This window comes from Coregonus clupeaformis, chromosome 31 (assembly GCF_020615455.1).
Source record: "Coregonus clupeaformis isolate EN_2021a chromosome 31, ASM2061545v1, whole genome shotgun sequence".
In the NCBI taxonomy this organism is placed as follows: Eukaryota; Metazoa; Chordata; class Actinopteri; order Salmoniformes; family Salmonidae; genus Coregonus; species Coregonus clupeaformis.
Window position 1 is genome coordinate 5,873,672 of NC_059222.1, and position 27,283 is coordinate 5,900,954.

The 27,283-nt window shown below is 44.7% G+C and overlaps 2 protein-coding genes and 1 non-coding gene across 4 annotated transcripts; all 3 read right to left on the reverse strand.

Annotated features, from left to right (window-relative positions):
• Positions 1-573: 573 nt before the first annotated feature.
• On the reverse strand, positions 574-8,841 carry arg1 (arginase 1). The gene is made up of 8 exons (XM_041858140.2): positions 8,605-8,841; positions 8,377-8,449; positions 4,306-4,480; positions 4,004-4,163; positions 3,519-3,613; positions 3,311-3,415; positions 2,625-2,761; positions 574-906 (listed from the first exon to the last, which is right to left on the reverse strand). The coding sequence occupies exons 1-8, from the start codon at positions 8,710-8,712 to the stop codon at positions 743-745; spliced, it is 1,017 nt and encodes a 338-aa protein (XP_041714074.1). The 5' UTR covers positions 8,713-8,841; the 3' UTR covers positions 574-742.
• Positions 8,842-9,189: 348 nt separating this feature from the next.
• heatr1 (HEAT repeat containing 1) lies at positions 9,190-27,217 on the reverse strand. Of its 2 annotated transcripts, none has more exons than XM_041858142.2 (43): positions 27,124-27,217; positions 26,687-26,847; positions 26,344-26,560; positions 26,020-26,161; positions 25,793-25,894; positions 25,545-25,685; positions 25,187-25,398; positions 24,915-25,048; positions 24,586-24,796; positions 24,268-24,385; positions 23,924-24,127; positions 23,747-23,835; positions 23,435-23,646; positions 21,993-22,114; positions 21,402-21,596; positions 21,066-21,222; positions 20,431-20,579; positions 19,982-20,174; positions 19,533-19,705; positions 19,202-19,372; positions 18,760-19,002; positions 18,409-18,540; positions 18,215-18,318; positions 17,921-18,067; positions 17,627-17,745; positions 17,396-17,517; positions 17,079-17,207; positions 16,396-16,614; positions 16,085-16,214; positions 15,754-15,926; positions 15,488-15,540; positions 15,228-15,351; positions 14,930-15,070; positions 14,541-14,848; positions 14,181-14,331; positions 13,896-14,054; positions 13,638-13,772; positions 13,451-13,555; positions 13,111-13,279; positions 12,720-12,874; positions 12,378-12,536; positions 12,067-12,175; positions 9,190-9,761 (listed from the first exon to the last, which is right to left on the reverse strand). In XM_041858142.2, exons 2-43 carry the CDS (start codon positions 26,826-26,828, stop codon positions 9,673-9,675), a joined length of 6,459 nt encoding a protein of 2,152 aa, XP_041714076.2. In that variant the 5' UTR covers positions 26,829-26,847; positions 27,124-27,217; the 3' UTR covers positions 9,190-9,672. The 2 variants fall into 2 exon arrangements, with proteins under 2 accessions (XP_041714076.2, XP_041714075.2); XM_041858141.2 differs by having other exon boundaries at positions 21,066-21,225.
• Positions 16,774-16,904, reverse strand: LOC121548123. The gene has a single exon (XR_005996613.1). It is a non-coding gene; the product is annotated as a small nucleolar RNA SNORA14 (small nucleolar RNA).
• Positions 27,218-27,283: the final 66 nt, after the last annotated feature.

Here is a 27,283-nt window from a genome sequence, read left to right on the forward strand (position 1 = left end):
GCCTTGGTGAGATACAGTAGACTCAATGCAGGTGCGCCTATAAGTACTGACTGAACCCGTTCAATGTTACTGAAGCAAAGCTCGAACCTGATCAGTTGATGATTAATTGGTTTGATAAGCATAGGATTTCATCCCTAAATGACTGAATGAAATATGATGCTAAGAATCAATAAGAAATATCACTCCAAACCTGGTTCCTCCACTCCACAGTTTAAGCCTATGCTGACCCTGGGAATAACGATACTTCATAGGAGGCAGTTGTTGATGTGTTCAGAGGGTCCCTGGTTCGAGCCCAGGTTGAGGCAAGGAGAGGGACGGAAGCAACACGGTTACATGTATATCCTCCCAGATGCAGTCCTTCTTTTATTTGAATTGTAATAATGATGGGATGTGTGGGGATGTGTTGTATGTGAGGTTATTGTTTTCTACAGAAATAAATGTTATGTTAACTAAAGAATTCAGTCTTGAGTGAGTCAGTGTTTTACATTATTTGTCCAGACCAGACGCATAATTGACTGGAACAACTGCAGAACTATTCTTATTACCACAGTTATTACCAACCAAACCCTGAAGCAGTTCTGAAAAAAGCATTTTAATCTCTCCATGATTTAATACAAAAGGCAATTAAATAGTTAAAGCTGGATTCCAGAAAAAGAGTAATGATGATTTTGAAGTGCAGAAATATGGTGGTGATGCCCAGAACCCTTAATCGTAATAGAAGACTCTGGTGGTGGTTGGCAGCTCAAGGCAGGGGCATCTTGTAGTCCGCAGGGTGGTTTCCCTCCCGAAGCTTTCCGAAGCAGCCACGTATCAGATCTACTGCAGCGTTGACCGTGGAGCTGATCTCACCATCTGTCCTGCCCCTCTTAGGGTTCACCTCCACCATGTCCACTGCAGACAGCAGCCCTGCACAAAGAAAACGCATAGCTGCTCAACACACACTTGACTGACCACACACACACACAGACTAAACAGTACATTGGAGCAGCATCAATTCAGATGCACTCCCTCTCTCTCTCTGTGTGTGTGTGTTATCATCTCTGTCTACAGTGAGGGGGAAAAAGTATTTGATCCCCTGCTGATTTTGTACGTTTGCCCACTGACAAAGACATGATCAGTCTATAATTTTAATGGTAGGTTATTTGAACAGTGAGAGACAGAATAACAACAACAAAATCCAGAAAAACGCATGTCAAAAATGTTATAAATTGATTTGCATTTTAATGAGGGAAATAAGTATTTGACCCCTCTGCAAAACATGACTTAGTACTTGGTGGCAAAACCCTTGTTGGCAATCACAGAGGTCAGACGTTTCTTGTAGTTGGCCACCAGGTTTGCATACATCTCAGGAGGGATTTTGTCCCACTCCTCTTTGCAGATTTTCTCCAAGTCATTAAGGTTTCGAGGCTGACGTTTGGCAACTCGAACCTTCAGCTCCCTCCACAGATTTTCTATGGGATTAAGGTCTGGAGACTGGCTAGGCCACTCCAGGACCTTAATGTGCTTCTTCTTGACCACTCCTTTGTTGCCTTGGCCGTGTGTTTTGGGTCATTGTCATGCTAGAATACCCATCCACGACCCATTTTCAATACCCTGGCTGAGGGAAGGAGGTTCTCACAAAAGATTTGACGGTACATGGCCCCGTCCATCGTCCCTTTGATGCGGTGAAGTTGTCCTGTCCCCTTAGCAGAAAAACACCCCCAAAGCATAATGTTTCCAGGCAGCATTCCTCCTCCTCCAAACACGGCGAGTTGAGTTGATGCCAAAGAGCTCCATTTTGGTCTCATCTGACCACAACACTTTCACCCAGTTCTCCTCTGAATCATACAGATGTTCATTGGCAAACTTCAGACGGCCCTGTATATGTGCTTTCTTGAGCAGGGGGACCTTGCGGGCGCTGCAGGATTTCAGTCCTTCACGGCATAGTGTGTTACCAATTGTTTTCTTGGTGACTATGGTCCCAGCTGCCTTGAGATCATTGACAAGATCCTCCCGTGTAGTTCTGGGCTGATTCCTCACCGTTCTCATGATCATTGCAACTCCACGAGGTGAGATCTTGCATGGAGCCCCAGGGAGATTGACAGGTCTTTTGTGTTTTTTCCATTTGCGAATAATCGCACCAACTGTTGTCACCTTCTCACCAAGCTGCTTGGCGATGGTCTTGTAGCCCATTCCAGCCTTGTGTAGGTCTACAATCTTGTCCCTGACATCCTTGGAGAGCTCTTTGGTCTTGGCCATGGTGGAGAGTTTGGAATCTGATTGATTGATTGCTTCTGTGGACAGGTGTCTTTTATACAGGTAACAAACAGAGATTAGGAGCACTCCCTTTAAGAGTGTGCTCCTAATCTCAGCTCATTACCTGTATAAAAGACACCTGGGAGCCAGAAATCTTTCTGATTGAGAGGGGGTCAAATACTTATTTCCCTAATTAAAATGCAAATCAATTTATAACATTTTTGGCATGCGTTTTTCTGGATTTTGTTGTTGTTATTCTGTCTCTCACTGTTCAAATAAAACTACCATTAAAATGATAGACTGATTCTTTGTCAGTGGGCAAACGTACAAAATCAGCAGGGGATCAAATACTTTTTTCCCTCACTGTATATGCGTCTGTGATCTCTCACCTGTCTGACAGATGTGCTCTGTGATGTAGATTCCCTCTCTGTAGGTCAGTCCTCCCACTACTGGGGTTCCTGTGGCCGGGGAGATTGATGGGTCCAGGGCATCAATGTCATAGCTCAGGTGGATGGGCTTCTTCACCCTGTTAAATCAGAGAAATTAATGTATGTTTTTCCCTCTAAAACACACGTCAATGCCCAATATTTCCATTGATGTATCAAAGTTCACCTTCAGGCTCTGATCAGACCCTACACCCAAACGAGGGCACTACGTTCATCCACCTCTGGCCTGCTAGCTCCTCTACCTCTACGGAAGCACAGTTTCCCGCTCAGCCCAGTCAAAGCTATTCGCTGCTCTGGCACCCCAATGGTGGAACAAGCTCCCCCACGACGCCAGGACAGCGAAGTCACTGACCACCTTCCGGAGACACTTGAAACCCTACCTCTTTAAGGAATACCTGGAATAGTATAAAGTAATCCTTCTTCCCTCCCCCCTCCCCCACCCCCCCATAAAATAAAATAAAAAATACAAAAAGTGGTTGTCCCACTGGCTATCATAAGTTGAATGCACCAATTTGTAAGTCGCTCTGGATAAGAGCGTCTGCGAAATGATGTAAATGTAAAGTCAGATGTAGCCTACCATGAATAGCAAGAAATGAAAACAACACAATGAAATTGTTGAGGCTACATACTTTGAGAAGATGTAGTCACATGTCTCTTCCATCACTTTGGCTATTCCGAGGCGATCCACCTCAGTCATGGAGTAAACCTTGATACCCAGTAACTTCAGGATATGGCTGGAATGGGAGATATCTTTTTTTATTCTTCTGTAAACAATGATGTAGTACAAGGTTATAATATGATAATGTATGATTCAGAATGACAGGCAAAAACACATACTGCTCCTCTGGATCCACGTCTCTCAAGCCAATGTAGACTATATCTTTGGCTGATACACATGGCTTTATCCAGGAGAAATTTGGCAGAACTGGAATCTAATCAAAGAAACAGAGACAAGTCTGCATCTAGAACTGTAGCTCATACCCATGTACAACACTGTCACCACCAAAAACATAAACACAATTGACATGACTATTCTCTTTCAAATGTTTTCATTTCATAATCAATTGCTAGAAATTCATGATGACCAAGGACGTGCACAGGAAGAGGAAGAGTATTACGATAAATCCTCAAAACAAACAGACATTGCACAACTGTGTAAATACTGGTATTGCGAATACCAAGGTATGACTGATCTAACATTTACTGGTCAAACTCTGTTTCAGGGCAAACAATAGACAAATGTTTAATGATACAGTATTTGAAATATAAAAACTAGGGGATGCCTGTGGGAAAAGAGGGAGAGAGAGAGATAGAGAAATCACCTTGGATTGCAGCTCATGGATGAGGTAGGACATGGGCTGTCCGTGGATATTGCCTGTAGGGGAGGTCAGAGGGGTGTTGATGTCTGCATGGGCATCCACCCATACCACACTGAGGTCCTTCTTAGCTGCCGCATGCCCCAGGATCGAGCCTATTGCCAAACTGGACACAGACCAAACTTGGAGTGAATTCCACATCACATTGTTAGGAAAAAACCCTGACCCTCGATTCTTTTAGGTGTATTTTGGCTGGTTGTTGACACTGGGCTCTTGCTCTACTATGGGTGAATATGAGACACACACACCTGTGGTCTCCTCCCAGCATCACACAAGTGTGTCCATCATTCTTCACTGCGTGGACGGCAGTAGACAGACGTTGGTTGGCGCTGCCCACCGCTCTGGGTCTCTTCACATTGCCTATTGGCTCATCGTTGGCCACCTCCTCAAACGTCACGTTGCCATAGTCTTTGACCGCACAGCCTGTGGAGGATGAGATTGGGCAACACAAGTTACATAAGAAAATGCATTAGCCAATGCACCTACAGTAATCTCAAGTTTAAAAAAATCAAGGCAGGAGCTGTCAATGGATCACTTAGAAAAAAAAGAAACGCTGTACACTCATGGCTCTGATGCAATAAGATGTCAATGGATTACCACAATGTTTATAATGTACCATCCTTGTACATGTTATAAACTAGTCCTTGCCTCTGATCTTACTGCCATTTGGTCATGTTAAAACTCATACTTTTTACCAATATGCTAAATGTTAAATCCCCTCCATTTTACCAAAATGATAAATGTTACATCCCCTTAATTAATAAACAAATATGCAAAATAAACATTTCACAATCTGATGCAAATGAGCTCTCTCCTAGTTGAAATAAATGACTTATGAAATACTTATTTTACTATGTCTGTTACTATGTTAGTGATTGAAGCGTCTCTGTCTGCAACCTGGTCTCAGAGCATTTTGTATTATTCAGTACGTAAATAATAGAGCTCCATATAGTATCATATGTTTCGTTTCGTATGGTATGTTTTAATTTGTGATGTCCATCATCCATTTCATAAGATATGTTACTAATTTGCAAAACGTATAATATGTTAGAATTTGCTAAACTTACAATATATTACGAATTTGCTAAACATATGATATGTTACGAATTCTAATTTGTTGTGGCTAATGTTAGCTAGGTGGCTAATGCCAACGTTAGCTAGCTTGCTAACGTTAGCTAGGCTAGGTGTTAAGGCTAGGGGTTAGGGTTAAGGGTTAAGTTTAGGAGTTAGGTTAAACAGTTAAGGTTAGGGCAGTCCTTCTCAAATAGTGGGGCGCGCCCCCCTGGGGGGGCTCGGAGCGATGCCAGGGGGGGCGCGTGTGACCCCGGGGAACATGCTTTTTTTTGCCGCAGGGAGTAGGTTTTTTTTGCACCGAACAAGAGCACACAGCACAGAGCAGGAGATATGGAGTGCAGGTAACAAACCCTTAAGAGACACCATGGATAAATATTTAACAGGGATGAAAAGAATGGCGGAGAGAGACGGAGATAATGAGACAAACGTAAGTCTCCCGAAAGCTAAGACGAGGAAATATGACGAAGCGTATGTAGCGCTTGGCTTCACTGTGACTACGGTGGGAGACGAGGAAAGACTGGTATGTTTACTGTGTCTAAAAATGTTGGCAGCGGACAGCATGAAGCCAAATAAATTAAGGCGTCACTTAAAGACATTACACCCCAATCACCAGACCACTAAAAACAAGAGTCTTCTCTGCTATCTGTGAGGAGATTGGAGCTGAACATCAAGCTGTGCTGTTTCACAGTGAAGCAAGGTGGCTGTCACGAGGAAAAGTCTTGTCCCGAGTTTTTGAGCTCAGAGAGCAGATAAGAATGTTTTCGGAGCAGGAGCACAAGTATGACCTCGCAGAAATATTTAGTGATGAGAACTTCCTGGCAAAACTGGCCTACCTGAGTGACATATTTGGAAAGCTAAATTAACTAAATCTACAGCTTCAAGGGAAAGATAAACACCTCCCTCAGGTCACAGACAAGATCAGCTCTTTCACTTCAGAAAGCTTGCAATGTGGGGCAGGCGACTTGATGAAGGAAATACTGATTCATTTGAGAACCTGCATGAATTTGTTGACACTACTGACTATGATGCCACCTCAGTGATTCCATATATTAAGGAGCATATTTCATCACTGATGGGATTCTTTAAAAAGTACTTCCCTGAAAACAGTTCCCAATATGACTGGGTGAGAGATCCTTTCAATGCACCAGCTCCAACTGGTTTCAGCTCTGCAGAGGAGGACCAGTTCATTGATATGACGTCTGACTCCACATTGAGACTGTGGTTCACATCACAGACACTGAGTGAATTCTGGACCATGGGCATTCTTCTTCCTTTTGCAACATCTTATCTTTGTGAGACTGGCTTCTCTGCTGTTGCTGCACTGATGACCAAGTACAGGTCCCAGCTAAACATTGAGCAGGAGCTGAGAGTTGCAGTATCATGCTTCAAACCCTGCTTCGAAAAGCTGTGCACTGCAAAACGTGCTCATTGTAGCCATTAATCCTGACTTCCTCATTTTGATTTTTTTTTAAATCAGCACATTGTTTTATTCATTTTTGTTTTATAGGTCAAAGTGTTTCATATATTGTGCTCCTGAGTTCATGTTGCTGATCAATTTGAATGTATTATTATTTATTGATTATATATTTTATTTTTCAGTATCAAATGGTCAAAAAATGTTTACAGTTTAAATAAGGCTTGAAATATTTTTTTTTTTCAGGCAAATTGATGCACTTTAAGTATTTTCTGTTACAGACTAAAAAACAATGTTAATAAAGTTATTATTTGTTGTAAGTTGATCTATATTTCTTTCTTTTTTAAAATGTTAATAAGGATACAATGTTATGCAGAGGTGTACTTATAACAATTTTATAGACAAATGATACTATTTACAGTCGCGGCGGAGAGTTGGGGGGCGCGAAATGTTTACTTCTTCCTAGGGGGGGCGTAACAGAAAATAATTGAGAAGCACTGGGTTAGGGGAAGGGTTAGCTAAAAGGGTTAAGGTTAGGGGTTAGGGGAAGGGTTAGCTAACATGCTAAGTAATTGCAAAGTAGCCAAAAAGTTGTAAGTAGTTGCTAATTAGCTAAAATGCTAAAGTTATGGTGAGATTCCAACACGCAACCTTCGGGTTGCTATACATTCACGTTATACACCCACCCATCCAACCACCCTCTTTAGTTTTTGCCTCAAATAACCTTCGGTCTAATGTAACCATACCAAAGGTAACATATCATACTAAATTTGAGTGTCCCAGATTTACATTTACTATGTTATGTTTAGTCTATGAGACCAGGCTGCTGTCTGCTATTCTCTCTGTAGAGGACACAGTCAGGCTAAGGATTGACAGGGCACTTGTCCCCAGAGTGCCCCAACTGTTGCTGGCGGTTTAGTGAGTGAGAATGCTATCACTGGCATACATACTGTATGCAGGCGGCTGCCATTGTCGTGACCCAAACACATATACACAAACATGGAAGGGGGAGTGGTGCAAGGTCAGAAGAGCTAGGCCTATCAGATCCCTTCTCCTGTGTGATATGAATAAAACAGAGAGGGTGCTTAGGATGTCTCTGATCTCACGTGATCACACACATGGGCAGAAGAGGACACACCCACACACAGAGTGATTGATCCTGCTCACATGTTAATCCACTTGGATCACACAGAACCCCCTGTCACTCTTATGGTCACTGCTTTCCCAGTAAGACTTCCCATGACTAAACACTTTAGAGGACAGGTCAGTCTTACTGTTAGTATTTCTAAAGGAACTCCTGTCTGTTTTATACTGTGGTCATGATCTCAAGTTCAAGTTCAGGTGTATTTTTTCCAATAGGATTATTTCTGTAGGCTAGCCTATGTAATATCACTTATTCATATAGTTTGTTCAGAACTGCCCAGGAATTGAACTTGGTCATGGAAAATAAATCATGCTGTTAGCTTGTGAAATTATATTGTCATTTGACACCAGGTTCCAATATGTTAACTTATTCATCTCAACACCTCTGCCAGGCAAGTCAAAGAAAAGCTTGGAAGTCTGGTGACTTCATCATAAGAGCTCACAGAGCTCACATAATAATTTGATTAAATCAATAGCATCCTGATGCAAATATTGCAATTTGGGGATTTACAGGATCATTTCATAATTCCTCTCAGAAAACAAATACTTTGAATGTAAACAGATTCCCTTTACTGTACATTCTATATTTTCACAATTTTATCCAGTTCGGATGTCTTAATTTCTGCACTGTAGCTACCTAGCTAGTCTATTTCACAGAATGAGTATAAAATCATTATCAGGACGTCACCTTGCGCTTTGAGCTTCTCCACCAATCCGGCTGCGCGAATGAGGTCTGGTCCTTTCTCCACACCATCCCGCGGCTGCAGCAGAGATAGATTTATGGGACTGTGTCGGCCTATTATAGCAATACATTAAAACACATATATATTCTATATAACGGTAGTCTATTGAGCCTATTCGAATACCTATCAATAGCCTATAATAAGTAGGCTAGCCTATAATATAGCCTACTCACCTGTCCTTTTGAAAAAGGCGCTCCAATAATTCCAACTGAGTGATGATGACTTCGCTTATAAATTCTGAAGGCGAGTTGTAATCCTCTCGAGCTCTTCATAATGACCATTATCCCGTGTCGGGACACAGTGTACAGGAGCACAGGTTTGGAGCGGCGCTGGAGCTCGTGCACTATCAAATTGTTCACTGAAATCAAAGGCACATCACCCAGTGTGTGACGACACCAGCGTGAGCGTGGTAAAGCCTATTGCCGCTCTTAATGGTCCACACAGCTAAAAGTTTCGGCACCGCCCCAGCATCATCACGGATAAGCGGCTTTAATTCACTAAAATTGCATAACACATCTTCCGCCTTGTATTTAGCGTTTGATGTTGACGTTACATCAGCCTTAAAGTGATATAATAATCTTATGAAATGCGCAGCAGTTGAATGAATAATCATTTTGAGTCATGTATATTGATGTGTTTTCAATAGGAACAAATCAAATTTGACTGGTGCTACACCCAATTGTGAATATTCCATAATATGGAATGACTCATCGTGACAGATTCAGGTTCCTTCATATTCGTCAGCAAGTGGTACTGGATTAGCTTTCAAAAACCTTTATTCAAATGTATTATAATGAAGAGTTTGCTTACAAATGTATTATTTCACATGTACATTTTCATACAATGTAACAAAACCATAAGAGTTAAACAGTTGCCATGAAAAGCTTTCCATAAGACCCCCCAAAACGTGAAAAGACAATAGAAATAGCCTAACAACAAAATTCATCCATATTTTAATTCCCACAGGATAAATTTTTGGCTGATCATTTTTTTTATTTTACAGCTAGAGATCCATCCTATATGTACCAGGTATCCAGTGATAATAAGCGGTACATGCAAACAAAGGTTAACCTCCTGTGTCTCCCATCTTTGTTTTGATTGATGCACAGTTCTGAGAAACAGTTAATGTCTAAGCTGGGGGAGAGGGGCTGAGGCTAAGCCTTCTGATAGGGGGACGTAGTGGGCTACGGGTCAATCTGGGCCCTTGTATGGTGGTGAAGAGGTGGGAAGTGGGACACAGGTTAGAAGTAACTCTGAAGAGGCTCTCCCAAGATGGTCTCCATCTCATGGATGACCTTCTGGACTTGATGCTCCACCTCCTCGCATTCGTCTGTAATGCAGAAAACACACACAGCGGTAAGCAGGGAAGTCACAAAATGGTGGCCATCGACCAAGAACGTTTTCACTAACTACCCTAAACACATCACAATCTACAGTGCCTTCAGAAAGTATTCATACCCCTTCATTTAATCCACTTTGTTGTTACAGCCTGAATTCAAAAAATGGTTTGTTTTTTTCCCTCACCCATCTACACACAATACCCCATAATGACAGAGAAAACATGTTTGTAGAAATGTTTGCAGATTTATTGAAAATTAAATAAAGAAATCATTTACATCAGTTCGGGAATGGGGATACACCTAGTTAGTTGCACAACTGAAAGCATTCAAACGAAATGTGCGTTCCGCATTTAACCCTACCCCTCAATCAGAGATCGACACCCACATCATCAGCACCCAGAGAGCAGTTGTTTTTGGTTTAACTGCCTTGCTCAAAAGGCAGAACGACAGATTTTTTTTCACCTTGCCAGCTCGGCGATTCGAACCAGCGACCTGTCGGTTAATGGCCCAACGCTCTTAACCGCTAGGCTACCTGCCGCCCAAGCATTCACACACCCGAGTCGATACTTTGTAGAAGCACCTTTGGTGTAGATTACAGCTTTGAGTCGTCTTGGCTATGTCTGTATCAGCTTTGCACATCTGGATTTGGGGATTTTCTCCCCTTCTTCCTTGCAAATTTTCACAAGCTCTGTTAAGTTAGATGGGGAGTGGCGGTGAACAGCAATCCTCAAGTCTTTCCACAGATTGGCTGGCCACTCAAGGATTTTCACATTGTTCTTCTGAAGCCATTCCAGCGTTGCTTTGGCTGTATGCTTGGGGTCATTGTCTTGTTGGAACGTGAATCTTCGCCCCCAGTCTATGGTCGTTTGCACTCTGAAGCAGGTTCTCAAAGATTTGCCTGTATTTGGCTCCATTCATTGTTCCCTCTATCCTTACCAGTCTCCCAGTCCCTGCCGATGAAAAGCATCACCATAGCATGATGCTGCCACCACCATGCTTCACAGTAGGGATGGTGTTAGACGGGGGATGAGCTATGCCTGGTTTTCTCCAGACATAGCGCTTTGAATTCAGGCCAAAGGGTAACATTTGTCTCATCAGACCACAGAATCTTCTGCCTTATGCTCAGTCTTTCACGTGCCTTTTTGCAAACTTCAGGCATACCGTCATGTGCTTTTTTCTCAGGAGTGGCTTCCGTCTGGCCATTCTCCCATAAAGCCCAGATTTGTGAAGTGCTGTAGAGCCTGTTGTCCTTCTGGCAGGTTCTCATCTCAGCCAATAAACTCTGTAGTTCTGTCAGAGTGGTCATTGGGTTCTTGGTCACCTCCCTGACCAAGGTCCTTCTTGCCCGGTTGCTCAGTTTGGTCAGACGGCCAGCTCTATGCAGTCTGGGTAGTTCCATATTTTTTCAATTTCCCAATGATGGAGACCACTGTGCTCATTGAAACTTTTAACACTCTAGAAATTGTTTTATACCCTTCCCCAGATATATGCATCATCACAATTATATCTAGGAGGTCTACAGACAGTTCCTTGGACTTCATGGTATAGTTTCTGCTCTGACATACACTGTCAACTGTGGGACCTTATATTGACAGGTGTGTTTCTTTCTAAATCATGTCCAAACAATTGAATTGGCCACAGGTGGACTCCAATCCAGTTGTAGTGACATCTCAAGGATGACCAAAGGAAATTGGATGCCCTTGAGCTCAATTTATAGCGTCATAGCAAAGGTGTGTCAACACTAACGTACATTTTATATTTCTGTATTTCATTTTCAATACATTTGCAAAAATGTCTAAACACATGTTTTCACTTTGTAATTATTGGGTATTGTGTATAGATGGGTGAGAAAATAAATTGAATCAATTTTGAGGCACTAACAACAAAATATGGATTAAGTCAAGGGGTATGAATACTTTCTGAAGGCACTGTAGCTACCATTACACAACCCTGCTATTTTCCTACTTTCTTCAACTACCCTAGGCACATATGAGGATTAAAGGGATGTTTGTATACAGCCAAATCATACATTATAAGCAACACTCATTTTTAGCTATGCTACAGGCAGAAAATAATAATATGCCAGGAACAGCTTGCTTTCATGTTTTCAAATGACAGAATATAATAATTTATGCCAATTTGAAGAGGTTTCCAGATATGCTTAAGTGGAATGTACTCTGTTATACAGAGGGGAGGAAAAACACAGACAAGTCTCAATATGGTATAATTACAGAAACAGTATAGCAGCAGAAAAAGAAAAGTGGGGGAAAGAAAGTGATGAGACAGTGAACCTACCCTCCATGAGTTCAGCCAGGAATGGGATAGTCTCTGGTAGCAGGACCATGTAGTTCTCCCTCAGCTTAGAAGCCAGCTCCAGCAGCATCAGCAGGGCAGAGAAACGCACCTGACGGGGGAAAACAACAGGCATTTATTTCAGTCACTGGATGATCACTCATGGTCCTGGAGAACTGAAGGTGGGCAGGGTTTTTGTGCTGACCCAGCACTAACACACTAGCTAATCATGGTCTTAATGACTAGTTGAATCAGAAGTCTGTTGGTACTAGGCTGGGAATCCAATCCAACTTCTCACTTCTCAGACATCTCACCTTGGCCGAGCTGTGTCGTGTCTTCAGCAGGATCTGGTAGTTGAGGGTCTTCCACAGAGTGTCGTCACCCACGGCAACGCAGAACTGGCCCACGCACGGCACCAGGTGCTTGGTGACTCTGGTCTGGTAAACCTCCTCTCCACCCAGGGTGTTCTCCAACTATTCACAGACAGGCAGACATTTATACACCACTGCTATAGGGGGGAATAGGGGATCACACAAATAGAATAGGGCATAAGGAAAGGTGTATGGCATCCATATTAGGAAGTCCCTCAGTTGTAAAGGTAGCCATTTTTGTGGATGAATCCTTTGTTATAGTGATGTAAGAGGGGTGAGGCTGACCTGATCGACCAGAGGGGCCATGAGGGCGTCGGCCCTCTCCTTGCTGACGAAGCGCTGCGTGTCGTACAGGCAGATCTTATGGAGGCAGTCCAGAATGCACTCCAGCAGCAGGCAACGCTTCTCAATGTTGTCCTCTGTGTCAAAGAAGGCTTCATCTGAATGACAGAAGGAGTGGATTAAAAGAGGGAAAATAAGCTAAAGATTTTCAAATACTTCCCGATGTGCCTTGCGTTAATCATTCACATTTGTGACTCAAAACCAGCAATGAACCAGAAAATGGGCAAATCCCCATCAAACACGACCTTTGTTGTCCAGCAAAGCCAGACACTTCATCTTAGAGACCTTAGATTCATAGGCAGTCTGTTACCACACAGGAGAGAGAGAGACCCACCTGTCTTTGTGACGTTGGTCTGGCAGAGCAGGTCAGAGAAGGGCTTGACCAGGTGACCAGCAAACAGGACAAAGAGCCCCTTGAGCCTGTCTGCGATGCTGTCCGACAGGCGGTAGAAGGTCAGCAGGCGGTCCTTGGCTGCGCTCTCAGTCTTGCACCAATCAAAGAGCTGCATGGGCATAAACACAGTTAAGCATCATGACTCTTCAAGTGATTACATTTGGACTAACACTGTGAGATTAGTGTGCTTTGGGAATTAGGTTACTATCTAATAAAAAAACATGGAACACACAAAACAACTGAAGTAAGACAGCATCGATTCTCAAGTAATGATGCTTACTTTGAAGAACAGGGGCCTGAAGGTGACTTCAGAGAGCTTCATAACCATGGCCAGGAGACAGTCGATCACATAGCCCTCAATCTCCTTGGTCTTCTCCAGATCACCCTGCAAACAAACACGACAGTCTTAACTATGGCAGACATGTGTCATTCAAACCGTTATGAGTTCAACAGAGAGAGAGCCATACTTGGCAGTGTTGGGCCCGGAAGTCCAGCGCAATTAGGAAGAAGGACGTAAGCTCTGATTGGTGGGAGGTCAGCTGATCCTTCTCCATGTGTCCAATGTGCTCCTTCAAGATGCCCATCAGGGGACCCAGCTGGCTCTGTGAAAATGAAAGGAGGTGAAACACTCAATTGTACCGATTCAATACATAACCACACAATGTGAACATGTATTTACTCCATCCTTACATATCACAGGCTACTCTAGGTAATTCACCACCTACCTGTTTAGAGTCCACCAGCTTGCTGTAGCACTTGGTGAGGGTGGGCAGCAGGACCCTGGGGGGCACCTTGGTGGCCACAGTGGTCCTGAGGGAGGCCAGTCGCACAGCCAGCTGTGGGGTGGTGGTGGCCTTCTCTGCCACCCGCGTCAGTCGAGCCACCTGGGGGACACATTACACCGTTACATCATTTCAGTATCACAGGTTCCATTCGATTTATTATGTTTACTATATGTTTATTATGTTAGAAACCAGATGGATGTTTGTGTGTGGGACAGTATAAGTTACCTGAAGCAGTGTGTCCTGCAGGTAGGGGCTGATGAAGTGAGGCAGGGTCTCAGTGACGCGTTGCAGAGCCGTGACGGCACTCAGCATGTAGATCTCATTAGACACCACCTCCTTTCTCTCTTTTAGAGTCTGCAGCACCGCCGGCATCATCCTGACAACATGAGGAGGAAGAGACTAGAGTCAGACTTCTGACACCACATTAATGATAGTTTACATAGGGTATATTATGTGTAAATATTTGTGTACTATGAAAGTGTTTATAGGAAAATATTAAATATGGGTAATTTATCTAACAAATGCACAGGTCTGTGAACTATACTGCCTGTATCTACGGTAAACACAGAAACGTTGTGTGTGTACCTGGGCAGTTGTGGGATGGCGAGGGCCTTCAGAGTGCTGGCCACCTCAGCCATACACAGCAGGGCACTGCCCATCACGTTCTTCTCCTCCTCTGGTGACACCACTATCTCCACCGCCCGGTTTAGCACCGGTACAAACGCCTCCTTATGATCCGAGCCAAAACTGCGGCACAGCAGCTTGAGGCTGTAGAGGGCTGTCTGCCTGTTGATGGCCTGCTCCTCCTCTTCCTCCTCCATGACCTTGACCTTGCCGTGACCATGCCCCACAATGACCAGCAGGTCACCGGTCAGGTCCAGAAGAACGGTCACCTGGGGTCAGAGGTCAAAGGTCAGGACTACCCCTAACTATGCAAAACATACACACATAATGTCCCCCGTCTGTGTACTAACCTGCTCCTCCTGCCACTGGGTTTTCTGCTGCAGCTTGTTGTTGAGCAGCTCCATAGCCTTCCGCCTCACAGACGGCAGCTGGTTACCCATCAGGCCTCGCATCACCGTGATGAACGTATCCGTGGGCAACAGGGCGTTCACCTAGTGATCAAAACACAGAAAAAATGAATGTAGGATCTCACAATGCAAACCTGGCTGACATCCTGTGTTTTTTTCTTAATATTCTAACAACGTTGGTTGCCTTTATTTTCTATGACTGAGTAGAGTACACGTCTTTCCATCTCTGTGGCAGACTTACTTTGTCCAGGACATCGTAGGCCTTATTGAGCAGGGCTCTCCAGAACTTGCCAGTTGGTTTGTCAGTGTTCTCCTCCACACAGCGAGCCACAGTGTGGATGTAGCAAAGGATCTCCTCCAGAAGACTAAACAGGACATCAGAACAACATCATACAATCATAAAGATGTGCTTTTTATCTTACAGTCAAAGAAATTGAAATCACCAATTCAAAATCATCAATTCTTTGCACCACATGGTTGGTTAGTCTAAATAAGCCTCACCTTTGCTGTAGTTTCTGCAGAGAATCCTCCACGATGTCACCGCACGCCGCAATCTGGAAGACACATTCAATGTTTAACAAACTACACTGATACATGACGGACATTAAACTTGAGTTACATAGCCTTTTCCCAGATCTGGTTTTGCTGTCTTGCCAATAGTTGACAAGGCTTTTACCGGATCTGTTTATGCAGTCTTGCCAATAGTGTCAATTGTCTTGCCAATAGTACTGGCAAGACAGCACAAACCCAGGCTACAGTTAGATTACCATTCCCACAAAGCTGCCGGAGGCCAAGAGTTGGGCCATGAAGGAGACAGAGAGGAACTTGAAGTGGCGCAGCTCTTTGCTGCTGTGGGCCTCCATGTTGAAAATCAGCTCCTCTGCCTTCTCCTCCTCCTCCTTCTTGGCTCCCCTGCCACGTGTTGGCCTCTTCACAGGTCCTGCACAAAACAAAAATGGAGTATGGTGTAAACCTGGTCCCTAAAGAGCACCCGTCTTGATGTCAGCTTCGTTATATAGACCCACACAGCACTCCCATCCTTTTTTGTATGGCCTTCACAACAGACAAAATGCATTGCAGGTTTGTTGAGTTTCTCACCGTCCTCTTTGTCCTGTGGCAGCGCCATGAGATACTTCAGGATCTTTATGAGAGAGATGAGTTGGTCCTCCACCTCAAACTCACAGCACACTGATATCCAGAACTCCACGTCCCTCTCCAACGCAGCATCCTGAGGACAGACAAACATGGCGCCTTAAAGCATTTCCTGAAGATTTTGTATAAACCTATAGCAAATTCCAAAGACACTTCATTGACATACCTTCTAAAAACACTTACGCACACTTTTTAAGTAGTATATTCCATTGTGTTGATATTTCAGTCAGTTATTTCAGTCTTTTCTCATGGCCTACCTTCTCTGTGGCGTTGGTCTGGGTAGCATGCTGCTTGAACAGGAGCAGCAGTAGGACCCAGAGGAAGCGGGCGGGCCCCAGGGTGGTCATCAGCTGGGACAGGATGGGCAGGCGGCGGTGCTCGGGCACGTGGGGCAGTGCGTCGGCGAACACGTGCACAATGTGTGCCACCACCGCCTCCATGTGAGCGGTTGACTCGTCGTCGCCACTCTCATTGGCCTAGAAACAAGCAAAAACAGACATTTCTTTTTCGGAAAAGTGGGAAGTAGCGAGAAACTCAGCAACCACGCCAAACCAGTGTGCAGGTTGCTCACACAACACTTAAAAAATATCCTTTAAGAGACAACTGACAACAATTGATGTCATAGCCCCTGTGATGAATGTCCTAGAGCTGAAATAACCAAGAGCCACTGACATGCGACCCTCAGCTTTGGATCTCTAGTTTGATCTAGCATCCTTTCTTGTCCAAGAAGCTAACATTAGCAACTAGGGGGTTTACGAGAATGCACAAGACATTTGTTTTTGATTGGCATTTACCACCCACATCTCCAGTGTTCATGTAATGCCAACCAAAACAACATATTACGTATTATTCACATTCATAGCGTATTAGATGAGTGGAAGTGAGACAATGGACAGGTCAAAGCTATTCTACATCACTGACCGCTTGTTGGTTGACTCACCTTAATGAGGGCAGGGATGACCGTCTGGACGGTCTTATTGATGACCTGAAAGCTGTAGGTGTCGTCCAGACGCATGATGTTGGCGCCCATGAAGGTGAAGATGGGCATGATGTTGTGCAGGACCTTCTCCTGGGAAAGAATAATGGGTCGGGGTCAAAGGTCATTGGGAACACACTTTAGATTGGAAACTGTTTCTGATGGTTTACAGATGGCTCTGTGATGGTTGAGAGATTGTTCTGTGATGGCTGAGAGATGGTTCTGTGATGGTTGAGAGATGGTTCTGTGATGGCTGAGAGATGAATGTGTACAGTACTTACAGGGAAGATGCCAGCCACACTTCCCAGAAGGAGCAGGGCATGATGGTGGGTCTGGGGCATGTCGGACATCCTCACACACTGCACCACAAGCTCCACGTTGAACTTGTCCTCATCCAGCACATCTGTGTGTGGAGGACAAACATAGTCACACATACACAAATCACAATCACAACATTTTAGGAAAGCCTGGAGGGTGCTCCTGGGCTAAAAAAAGTCCCTCGGTCTTCTCACCTTTGCTGATGGGACCTCCGTCAGAGGAAAGCTTCTGGCAGACATTGAGCAGGCAGCTGAGGATGAGCTGCTTGGTGTACTCTAGGTTGCCTCGCTCCACGGTGGACGTCTCTAGACACCTGAGCGGCCAGAGGGGAACAACACTTGGTCTACATATCTCAACCATTGTAGCATACTACATAGTATGAAGTAGTGTTTTTGCAGAGCATACTACATAGTGTGCTGGTGTAGATAATTAGACACATAGTTGGCCTAGCTCAGGCCGAGGCTCTGAGAGAGTGCAGCTGGTTTTACCTGGAGAGCAGGCTGAAGAGAGCGGGCACCAGCATCTGAGGCCTCTTCAGCTTCTTCTTGTGCTGCAGCAGCTCCAGGATGAGAGTCACCCTCTGCCAGACCACAGTGCCCTCTTCTGGCACTGCCTGAGCAGTGTCCTGGGCCTTCCTATATAAAGCACAGAAACACAGTGGCTCAAGTCAAGTCCATCATAGAGGCTCCAAGTCAAATTGCATTGTAACCAATGAAGTGATTGTATCTAGTCTATGTCTTATTGTAATCAAATGTAGGCCCGTTAGATTAGATGTTCCTCACCTCTGCAGCATCTTGCTCCTGCGGGTCTGCTGTACTGACACAGTGACTTTGGGCTTCTCTGCTGGGGCTAGCTCGTTAGCCACTAGCTCGCCGTCCACAGCAATCTACAGTGAGAGGATAGCATTAGCATCTTGTGTGGTGGTAGTGAATAATGGCTTCTCTGTAGATACAATATACAGGAGGTTCCTCCTCACCCCTTTGAAGACACTGCTGATGGTCTGGGCACAGACAGGACTCCTGCTCTCCACCAGCAGGTCAAACATCACCCCCAGGAGCCTCTGCTGGACCTTCTCATCTCCCAGGGCTGAGTAGAACGCCTTGGTGATCTGAGAACGAACAACAGGGTCATGTTCAGTAGGAGCAAATGGGAGAAAACATTTTGAAAAGGTAAATGGAAAATGAGGGTTGTCATTGTAGAAGTTTCAAAATGAACATGACCCAGGCAATAGGTTGGTGTTTTGATGGCACAGAAATGAGTAGCATACAGCCTTTTTATCATCTTATGGATCTCAGTCAGGGAGAGCCGCGCTGCTACAGTAGCGTACCTGTTCCAGGGCGATGATCTGAAAGCAGGGGATATCAGGGTAGGGCTTAGACACCGTGCCGAGGGCCTTGATGAAGAGTTCCAGGCAAGCCTGGTCCTTCACCAGGAGGGGGGCTGCCTGCTCGTTGTACTTCCCCAGGACCAACTGCATGAGCAGGGCCTCGTCCTTTAGGACAGTGGGGTTCTCCGGCCCGCTCTGCTCCAGTAGGCGCTCCAGGACAGGCATTAGGACAGATAACACCGACTAAGAGGAGAAAAAAATGCGGGAAAGGAGACAGGGATATAAAATATATACGGCTTTACAAAAACTCCAACGCCCAGATAAAAAGTTGTCATATAAAAAGAGGCCTCAGAGTTTTTCCTGATCCAGTCACATCATCAGGAAATAGGTTTCACATTCCAGCAAGGCCTTATATTTCTGTTGTCATTCCCTGTCCACTCACCTCTCCATTGACCTCTCCCAGAGCCCTCAGTATGGTCTTGGCAGTGTAGGCAGGGCAGTTGGCCACCTGGACACCCAGCAGCAGCTCCTCCAACCCCACTAGCAGCCTCTTGCCCCAGGCCTTGGCTTTCCCTGTCCCTGTTACAGCCTCCTCATAGAGCTTCCCCAGGGCCTACAGAAAAACAGATTTGGAAAGAGTGTGTATAACAACATTTAATGTGAATATAACATGAAATAAATGTTTGTGCGTGAATATTATTTCTATTTGATACTTTGTACCCACAATGTTTCATTGAGGATACATATGATGTATGTGTGTGTGCCTTTCTCACCTGGCTGAGGTGAGTTGGGTCAGTGGTGAGCTCCTCGGTGGTCTTCAGCAGCCTGTCTATGATAGGGTGGAAGGGAGAGCTGTCCACCTGGGCTAGGGTCTGTAGGGTGGCTGTGGCTGCCCTCCTCACCTCCCGGACAGGGGAGCTCAGACAGGCCAGCAGGGACAGCACCACTATGGAGGGAAAACAGATTTAGAAACTTTGTTACTAATACACAATTAATTCTCTATCCATTTGCTTGGTACTCCACTACTACCCTCTCCATTGCCTTCCCATAGTCCTACCATGGCATGATTGTTGAGACATGGGTTTTTATTACACGGCAGGCAATACGCTTAATAAACCACACTACAGTAGGAACAGTTCTCACCCCAGACACTTGATGGTAATTTTCAGACTATGCCAAACTCTATACATGAAATACAATCAAATACAATTCTCCAGGCTACCTGGTGATGAGCCTGATGCCAGCAGTGCAAGAGTCTTCCTTGGCTGGGCGCTGAGGAGGGCTCTGCCCACATAGAGGGCCTGGGTTTGCAGAATGGCATTGACCTTACAGTCCAGCTGGTCTCCTAGGTTACTGCCGTAGCCCCACACCAGACTCAGGAACTTGAAGAGCTCCAGGGGATCACTCAGGTGGACCTGGGACAAATGGAGGGGGTTGAGGAATGGAATAATGGGGACAAAGTGAGGCAGTTGATCGTAAAACGGGATATTTCTTTGTTTTACCTACTGCCACAAAAACACTGTACCTTATTTTTGATGATTAAATAAAGGTTATATTGTAGCCTCCCTAGAGGAATGCTGGACTTTCACCTCGAGTGATGCTATGCTCCAATGAGTTGAAGCATCGGTCTGTGCACTGGAATCCATTGTGTAACATATCAAGATTCAGTACCTGGAAGAGCAGCTTCATCAGGGCCCTGAAGCTGGCTGCCATGGGCCCCTGGCCTGCCCCTGTGATGATGACATCAAACAGGCGACACAGCAACCGGAGGTAGCAGCACGTGTTGGTGTCCAGCTTCTCCGGGTTCCACCAGGTCTCACCTGACAGGAAACCCAGACAGGGAGCAAGCCGTCTGTCAGCCTCTTTCCTTTTAACTCAGTGTGTGATCAAGTGGTTAAAATTATTGGTGATAGTCTTAACTTTAACAATGAAAAACTATATGTAGCCAATTGCTTTCAAAAAGGAAAAATGTTGGGGTTTTACACTGCTGCTACTCTGTTTATTATCTATGCATAGTCACTTTACCCCTACCTACATGTACATATTACCTCAATTACCAAGACTAACCTGTATCCCCGCATATTGACTTGGTCCCGGGACCCCTTGTATATAGCCTCGTTATAGTTATTTTATTGTGTTACTTTTTTTTAAACTTTAGTTTATTTAGTAAATATTTTCTTAACTCTATTTACTTAAAACTGCATTGTTGGTTAAGGCCTTGTAAGTAAGCATTTCACTGTAAGGTCTATGCCTGTTGTATTCGGCGCATGTGACAAATTAAATTGGATTTGATTTAATTGATTTACCTTTGAAGGAAGTGTCATGGCACTTGAGGGTGGATATGAGTCCTCTGAGCAGTGACACCAGCAGCACCCCATACTCTGTTTCCATGCTCTGCCCTGCCCTGAGCCTCTGCAGGTACTCTCCCAGCCCCACAGAGAAGGAGAGAGACACATCCTCCTGCTGCTGGCAACACAACAGAAGAAAAGGTAAACCATTTCATACGGATTTCAAAAGTACAGAAAAGTATAGAATGGGTAAAGGAATCTGAGGATTAAAAAAAATATACAAAGACAAAATGTAAATATCACAGGAGGAAATCTATAATTGATGTAGTTCTACAAACTGCCACTCCCGCTCACCTTAGGCATGTCTTTTTGGGTGAGCTCCAGTATTGCAGGCTCCAGCAGGGAGTAGACACTCTGGGCTGTGTGGAGGTGCTGGGTCTCGCTCATGTCCCCCAGGCCCTGCAGTAAGGTCTGGCTCAGCACCACGAACACTGCCATCTCCCTCAGGCTACCGCGCTGGGCTGCTACCACTCCTGCCAGCTTCTCCAGCTAGCAGACATGCAAATAAGGTGAAGGGTGAGTTAATAATAATAATAATAATAATAATATGCCATTTAGCAGACGCTTTTATCCAAAGCGACTTAGTCATACGTGCATAATTTTTTTTGTGTATGGGTGGTCCCGGGGATCGAACCCACTACCTTGGCGTTACAAGCGCCGTGCTCTACCAGCTGAGCTACAGAGGACCACAAGTTGTTACTTAGGATCCTTTCACATTGAACCCAACAAGTTTATCTAAATTCCTAGTGCCTACCCTAGTTAGCCAAGAGCTCTAAAATCACTAGATCAGTGTATGGAAAGCAAGACCGTTTTGTTTTAATTGCACTAATAATTAAAATTGCACTTGATGAAGAAAGGCCACCAAATGTTTACTAATCCACTCACAGCATTGCGTTTGGAGAAGGGGTCCATGTTAGACAGGTTCTTGGTCAGTGTTGAGATGAGATGCTGGTTGGCCAACCCAATGAAGTCTGGCTGAGAAATCCTCTCCATCACGTCCTTGAGCGCTGAGAGCAGAGGAGAGATAGGAAGTAGTTACAGTGCCGGCCAAATATATTGGCACCCTTCCACCTTTCTTAAAATAGGTTTTTTGCTCTCTCCATAGGTTTTCGATGTGATTCAGATCTGGACTCTTCGCTGGCCACTCCAGAACAGTCCAGCATTTCTTCTCTAAACATTCCTGGGTACTTGTTGATGCGTGTTTGGGGTTATCGTCCTGCTGGAAGACCCACAAGCTTTAATGGAGACCGGCTGATATGTATTGCCAAAGAGCTCTAACTTGGTTTCATTGGTTCACAGAACATTTCCCCCAGGATTTAGGCTTGTTTACGTGGGTTTTTAAGAAGTTCAAATCAGGCTTTCTTGTGTCTCCTTCAGCAGTGGGGTCTTCCTATGTTTACCGACAACCAAATTAAGCATTCAAAGAAAAGAACACCCTCCCTACAATCAAACATGGGGGAGGTTCGATAATGCTGCGGGGTTGCTTTGCTGCCTCTGGTACTGGGGGCCTTGAATGTGTGCAAGATATCATCAAATCAAAAGATTAATAAGGTGTTTTGTAGTGCAATGTTAAGCCTTGTGTTCAAAAACTGTGTCTCTGTTGAAGGTTGTGGGTCTTCCAGCAGGAGAACAACCCTAAACACACATCAAAAGCAGCCTGGAGTGGTTCAAGAAGAAACTCTGGACTGTTCTGGAACGGCCAACAAAGAGTCCAGATCTGAATCACATCCATAACCTGTGGCAAGTGCAGAAAACAGCAGTTGGTGGAAGGAACCCCTCAAACATTGAAGAATAAGAGCAGTTTGCTGCTGTAGAGCGGGCCAAATTGCCAGTAGAAAGGTGCAGCAAACTCAATTGATGGCTTCAAGAAGCATTTGTTGGTAGTTACCTTGGCCAATGGCTGTGCAACCAAGTACTAGCTCCAGGATGGCAATAATTTTGTCCATGCCATGTCTTTATTTTCTAAATTAAAATAGTAAACGTAAGTTTACAAAAATGAAATTGGTTCTACAATGTTGAAAATCCAATCACGAGGTATGGAGACCAAACTTTTTTTTCAATTTCAACGTATTTTAGAAGAAATAGGGAATTATTTAAGAAAGGTGCAAATATATTTGGCCGGCACTGTATAGTAAACATACCTTCTTATTCTCTGGAAGTAAACAATCTGAATTTTGATTTAAATGAGTGGCATCAAGCTAGAGTATACATAATCCTTCTATTTACCAAAGTACCCGCCAAAGCATTCTCACTAATGCATTTGCAAGTGTTCCCAAAGACAAAAAAAATGACATTTATTGTGAAACTCCATGTTCTAATGTGTTTACCATGGGCCCAGCCCTGAGTGAGGTTGTGCTGGGATATGAGGGTGGACTGGGCCACACAGGTGGCCAGCTGGAGGTCTGGGGAGTCAGGCAGGGCCGAGGTGACCATAAGGAAGGGCAACAGACCCCAGACGACACAAGCCTTAAGGTCAGAGTTCCCCTCAACCAGTCTGGGTTCATCCAGAACCCTCACTGCCTCCTTCAACACTGGACACCTATGGGGAAGCACATCGAAGCCATTCAATATCACACTATGGATATGGAGTTATTTGGGGGAATTTATGTGCATTTCAATGAGCTGAAAACAGTATTAACCAGTTTCCAGCCTTTGAGAGGTCTATACGTTGTAGCAGTGAGAGGAGACATGACACAGTGTCCTCTGGATCCAGGCGATCAATGTAGAGCTGTGGAGGGAAATATGATAAGTTAGGTTTAATCACTAGTAGATTCCAATATGAATGTACTTGAAAGTCTAATATTGCAGCCACTCACCTCCAGCGCCTTCAAGGCTGCAGCCACCACCTCTGGGACATCATCCTTCATACGCTCCAACAGAGCCTCCTTCAGGAAGGCCTGGTCAAAACCCTCCTGTCCTGAGGTGACAATGCCGATCAGGTGTTCCACAGCCATGTGCCTCACAGAGGGGAGCGGGTGCTTCAGGCTCAGCATGAGGGAGGTGTCAGAGTCCCCGAGGATCTGTAGCCAAAAACACAGACAGCGGAGTGTAAGAAAACAAAATGGCACGGAATGGCTTTGAGGAGGTTGAGCTGATCCTAGATCTCTGCCTAAGTGCATCCTTTACCCAGAGCCATCTCAGCCAGGGTGCTGCTGCGTACCTGGTACTTGCCACTGCTCATAGACAGGGAGATGAATTGGTGGAAGAGGTTCTTGTCCTCTGCGCTGGAGAGGTCACTCACATGGCCCTCCAGGACTATGTCCAGAGCACCAGGGTATCTGCAACAACAGACATTCAGTGTAATGGATATACACAATGGAGTGGGAAGGAAAGAGGACACAAGTGTTGGTGCTGTGGTTTGGCAGCTGAGAGAATAACTACAGCTTGGCTACTACCAATTGAAAAGGGAAGCAATTGCAACAGTGATGTAAGTAGTACCCAATGAATGCCAGTGTTTAAGGGAAAAGGTCCAACTTACTTCGACTCGAACAGTCGGACAATTGGCAGCAAGCGCTGGTTGAGGGCAGTGACACCCTCAGCAGAGAGCCGACTCTGGGACAGGTATTCCTCAAGTAGCATCTTTGCTACTGTGTTATCAAAACCACCAGACAGTGGAAGGCCTTGAAGGACAGACTCTAACAGCTTTCCATGGCGGGTGCTCTCTGAGGGCTCCTCAGTCTCCATCTCATCTATGACAAACAAAAGACAACACTTTTATATTTCATATTAAAGGGATTCAATGGCAATATACATATGCATCCAGGTTAAAATACAAAGAGTCAGATGCAGGTATACACTGCTACTCACCAGTGCCGGCGGTGACGACAGCATGAACCAGGTGAGGCAGCAGGTAGCGTAATAAGGGACTGATGTCATGAACTGCTGCCATGGCCTGGAGGGTGGGGACCAAGGAAGTCACAGCACACAGCTGGCCAAAGGATCTAAAGGAGAAAAAAAAAAAAAACACACAGAATGCCAATTAAGAAACACAAAAAACCCTAAGATGCCCTAAAATGACACTCGAAGTGATGAAATAGTTTCACAAAGTAAAATTCTTCCTATTCCTCTTCTTCACTCACTTTGGGCCGACAGTGCCCTCCTTCTGGTTCTGCAGGAGGACGATGAGGCAGCCCAGGCCCTCTTTGGGAAGCACAGGCTCCTTGCACAGTGACTTGCTGATCTGCAGGGCCAGGGTGTCCACCAGCTGGGCCTCCATCACTACCTTCACAGCCAGCTGGCACACTATCATGTAGGTGGCAGCCTTGTAGTCTGTCAAGGAGGACTTCATACCCTGGAGACACAAAGGAAATGGTCAGCATTAGTTGAACAGTCTTCTTATGGTTTATTCCTTAACTTCAATAACACGTTTTTGAATCTCAGTGTCAACGACTCTCAAAATATAATGGTTTCTTATGAGGCTAAAATGCAGTATCTAACCTTCTGAACATAAGGCAGCAGCTTGGATATGATTGTGTCAGAGACTTTCTCCACAGCATCCAAAGCCGGTACGATAGTGGAGGCATAGAAAGAGAAAATCACACGAAGCTGGGCACAGTTGCCAGAATGTCCTGAATATCCCTGCAAAAAAAGAAGACCAACAAAACAGGTCAAGATGAGGCACTGTGCTTGACACCTGAGCATACGTATAAGCTACATTGAGGTATAAGGCGGTGTATTGGGTTTACCTTGATTGACTTAGTGACCAGGGTGCAGATGAAATCCATGAAGCCCAAGTCTTTGTAACAGTGAGTGATTAGGGTTCCTCTGGCCAAAGGAACTCCTGGTTTCTGTAAGGAAATGAACATATTGATCATTGTTGACATGCTGATTATAATGAAAAATAACAACTAAATCTATCAACTTCAAATAGTTGTTATGTTCATAAATCATAGTTAGCTTCTATAACAATTACCTGAAGCCCCTCGAGCCAATTCCATCGGTTAGTGGGGTCCTTTAAATTAAAGAGCTGAATGACTCTGACAAACACTTTAGTCTCGTGATAGGGCAAGGCACAGGCAAGCAATGTGTCCACATTATACAGGTGGATGTGGAACCTGCAATGATGAAAGAGAATAACCACCAGTATTAACATAATGTCAATAAGAAAAATCCAATATGAATAGGCTACATACAGTGACGCAATTAAAACAGCAGCTTATACACGTTTTCCTTCAAATGTAAACATAACAATACTTGATTGATAGGACATCGCGTAGATAGAAAAATGGGGTGGCACCTGTGTACAAGCCACTCAATGCACTTCTGGGCAGGCTTGAGCAGAAAGTATGGGGACAAGCGTGTGAGAAACAGGGAGATGCCTGCGTCCAGTTTCTTGTTGACCTCCTTGGACTGGACACTGCGCTCCAGGCCCACCGAGGCTTGGCTGAAGAGTGTCTCCTGGAACTCACTGAATGCAGGCTCGATGCCCAGGAGTTCCTCGAGCCCTGTGCATCCTAAAATGCAAGATAAAATAAATAGTCAGGAAGAGCAGCTGAGAAGTTTAAACAGTAGTCATTCAGATGACAACAAGCAGCAACAGTGAAGTCAAGAAGGCCCTGTCAGACTCATGCCAAACTTACCAAGTGCAAAGAAGGTGCTTCTATCCATACTGGAGGCATCTTTAGGGTCAAACAGTAGGGATGCAACCTCCCGACGAGTGAGCAGATTGGGGTCATTTTGCGGCAAGGCCAGGCGTTTCAACTGGTGGGCTAAAGATGTCATTGTGTCAGGTTCTCAAGATCTGTTGGGAGAGGCAATCATTATAACGTTACCTTTGACACGTGTTGCATGTTTCTAGTACTAACGTTAGCTAGCTAGCGAACGTTGGCTAACCAAAGAGTCGTATCTGTGCCCAAACTGTTAGCTAGCATATTTTTTGCCGGCTACTAGTCCGTGTTTAATAAACGTCCAGCTTTGATAACCGAAGCTATGCGCTACTACATTCATATGGTCATTTAAAAACACAACATAGGAGAAATATAAAACAATATTATTGTAGAGTTAGTTGGTACTGTACCTCGGTTCCGCACTCCTATTTTCCCACACGTGCGTTTTCTCTGACCTCTCTGACCGTATTCAAATCCGGTTCACGACATGTACTTCAAAATAAAAGTGGCCAAACCAGAACCCTTCTCTATTTCTTCAGTAAAAAAAGTATATACTCTATTCAATGCAGT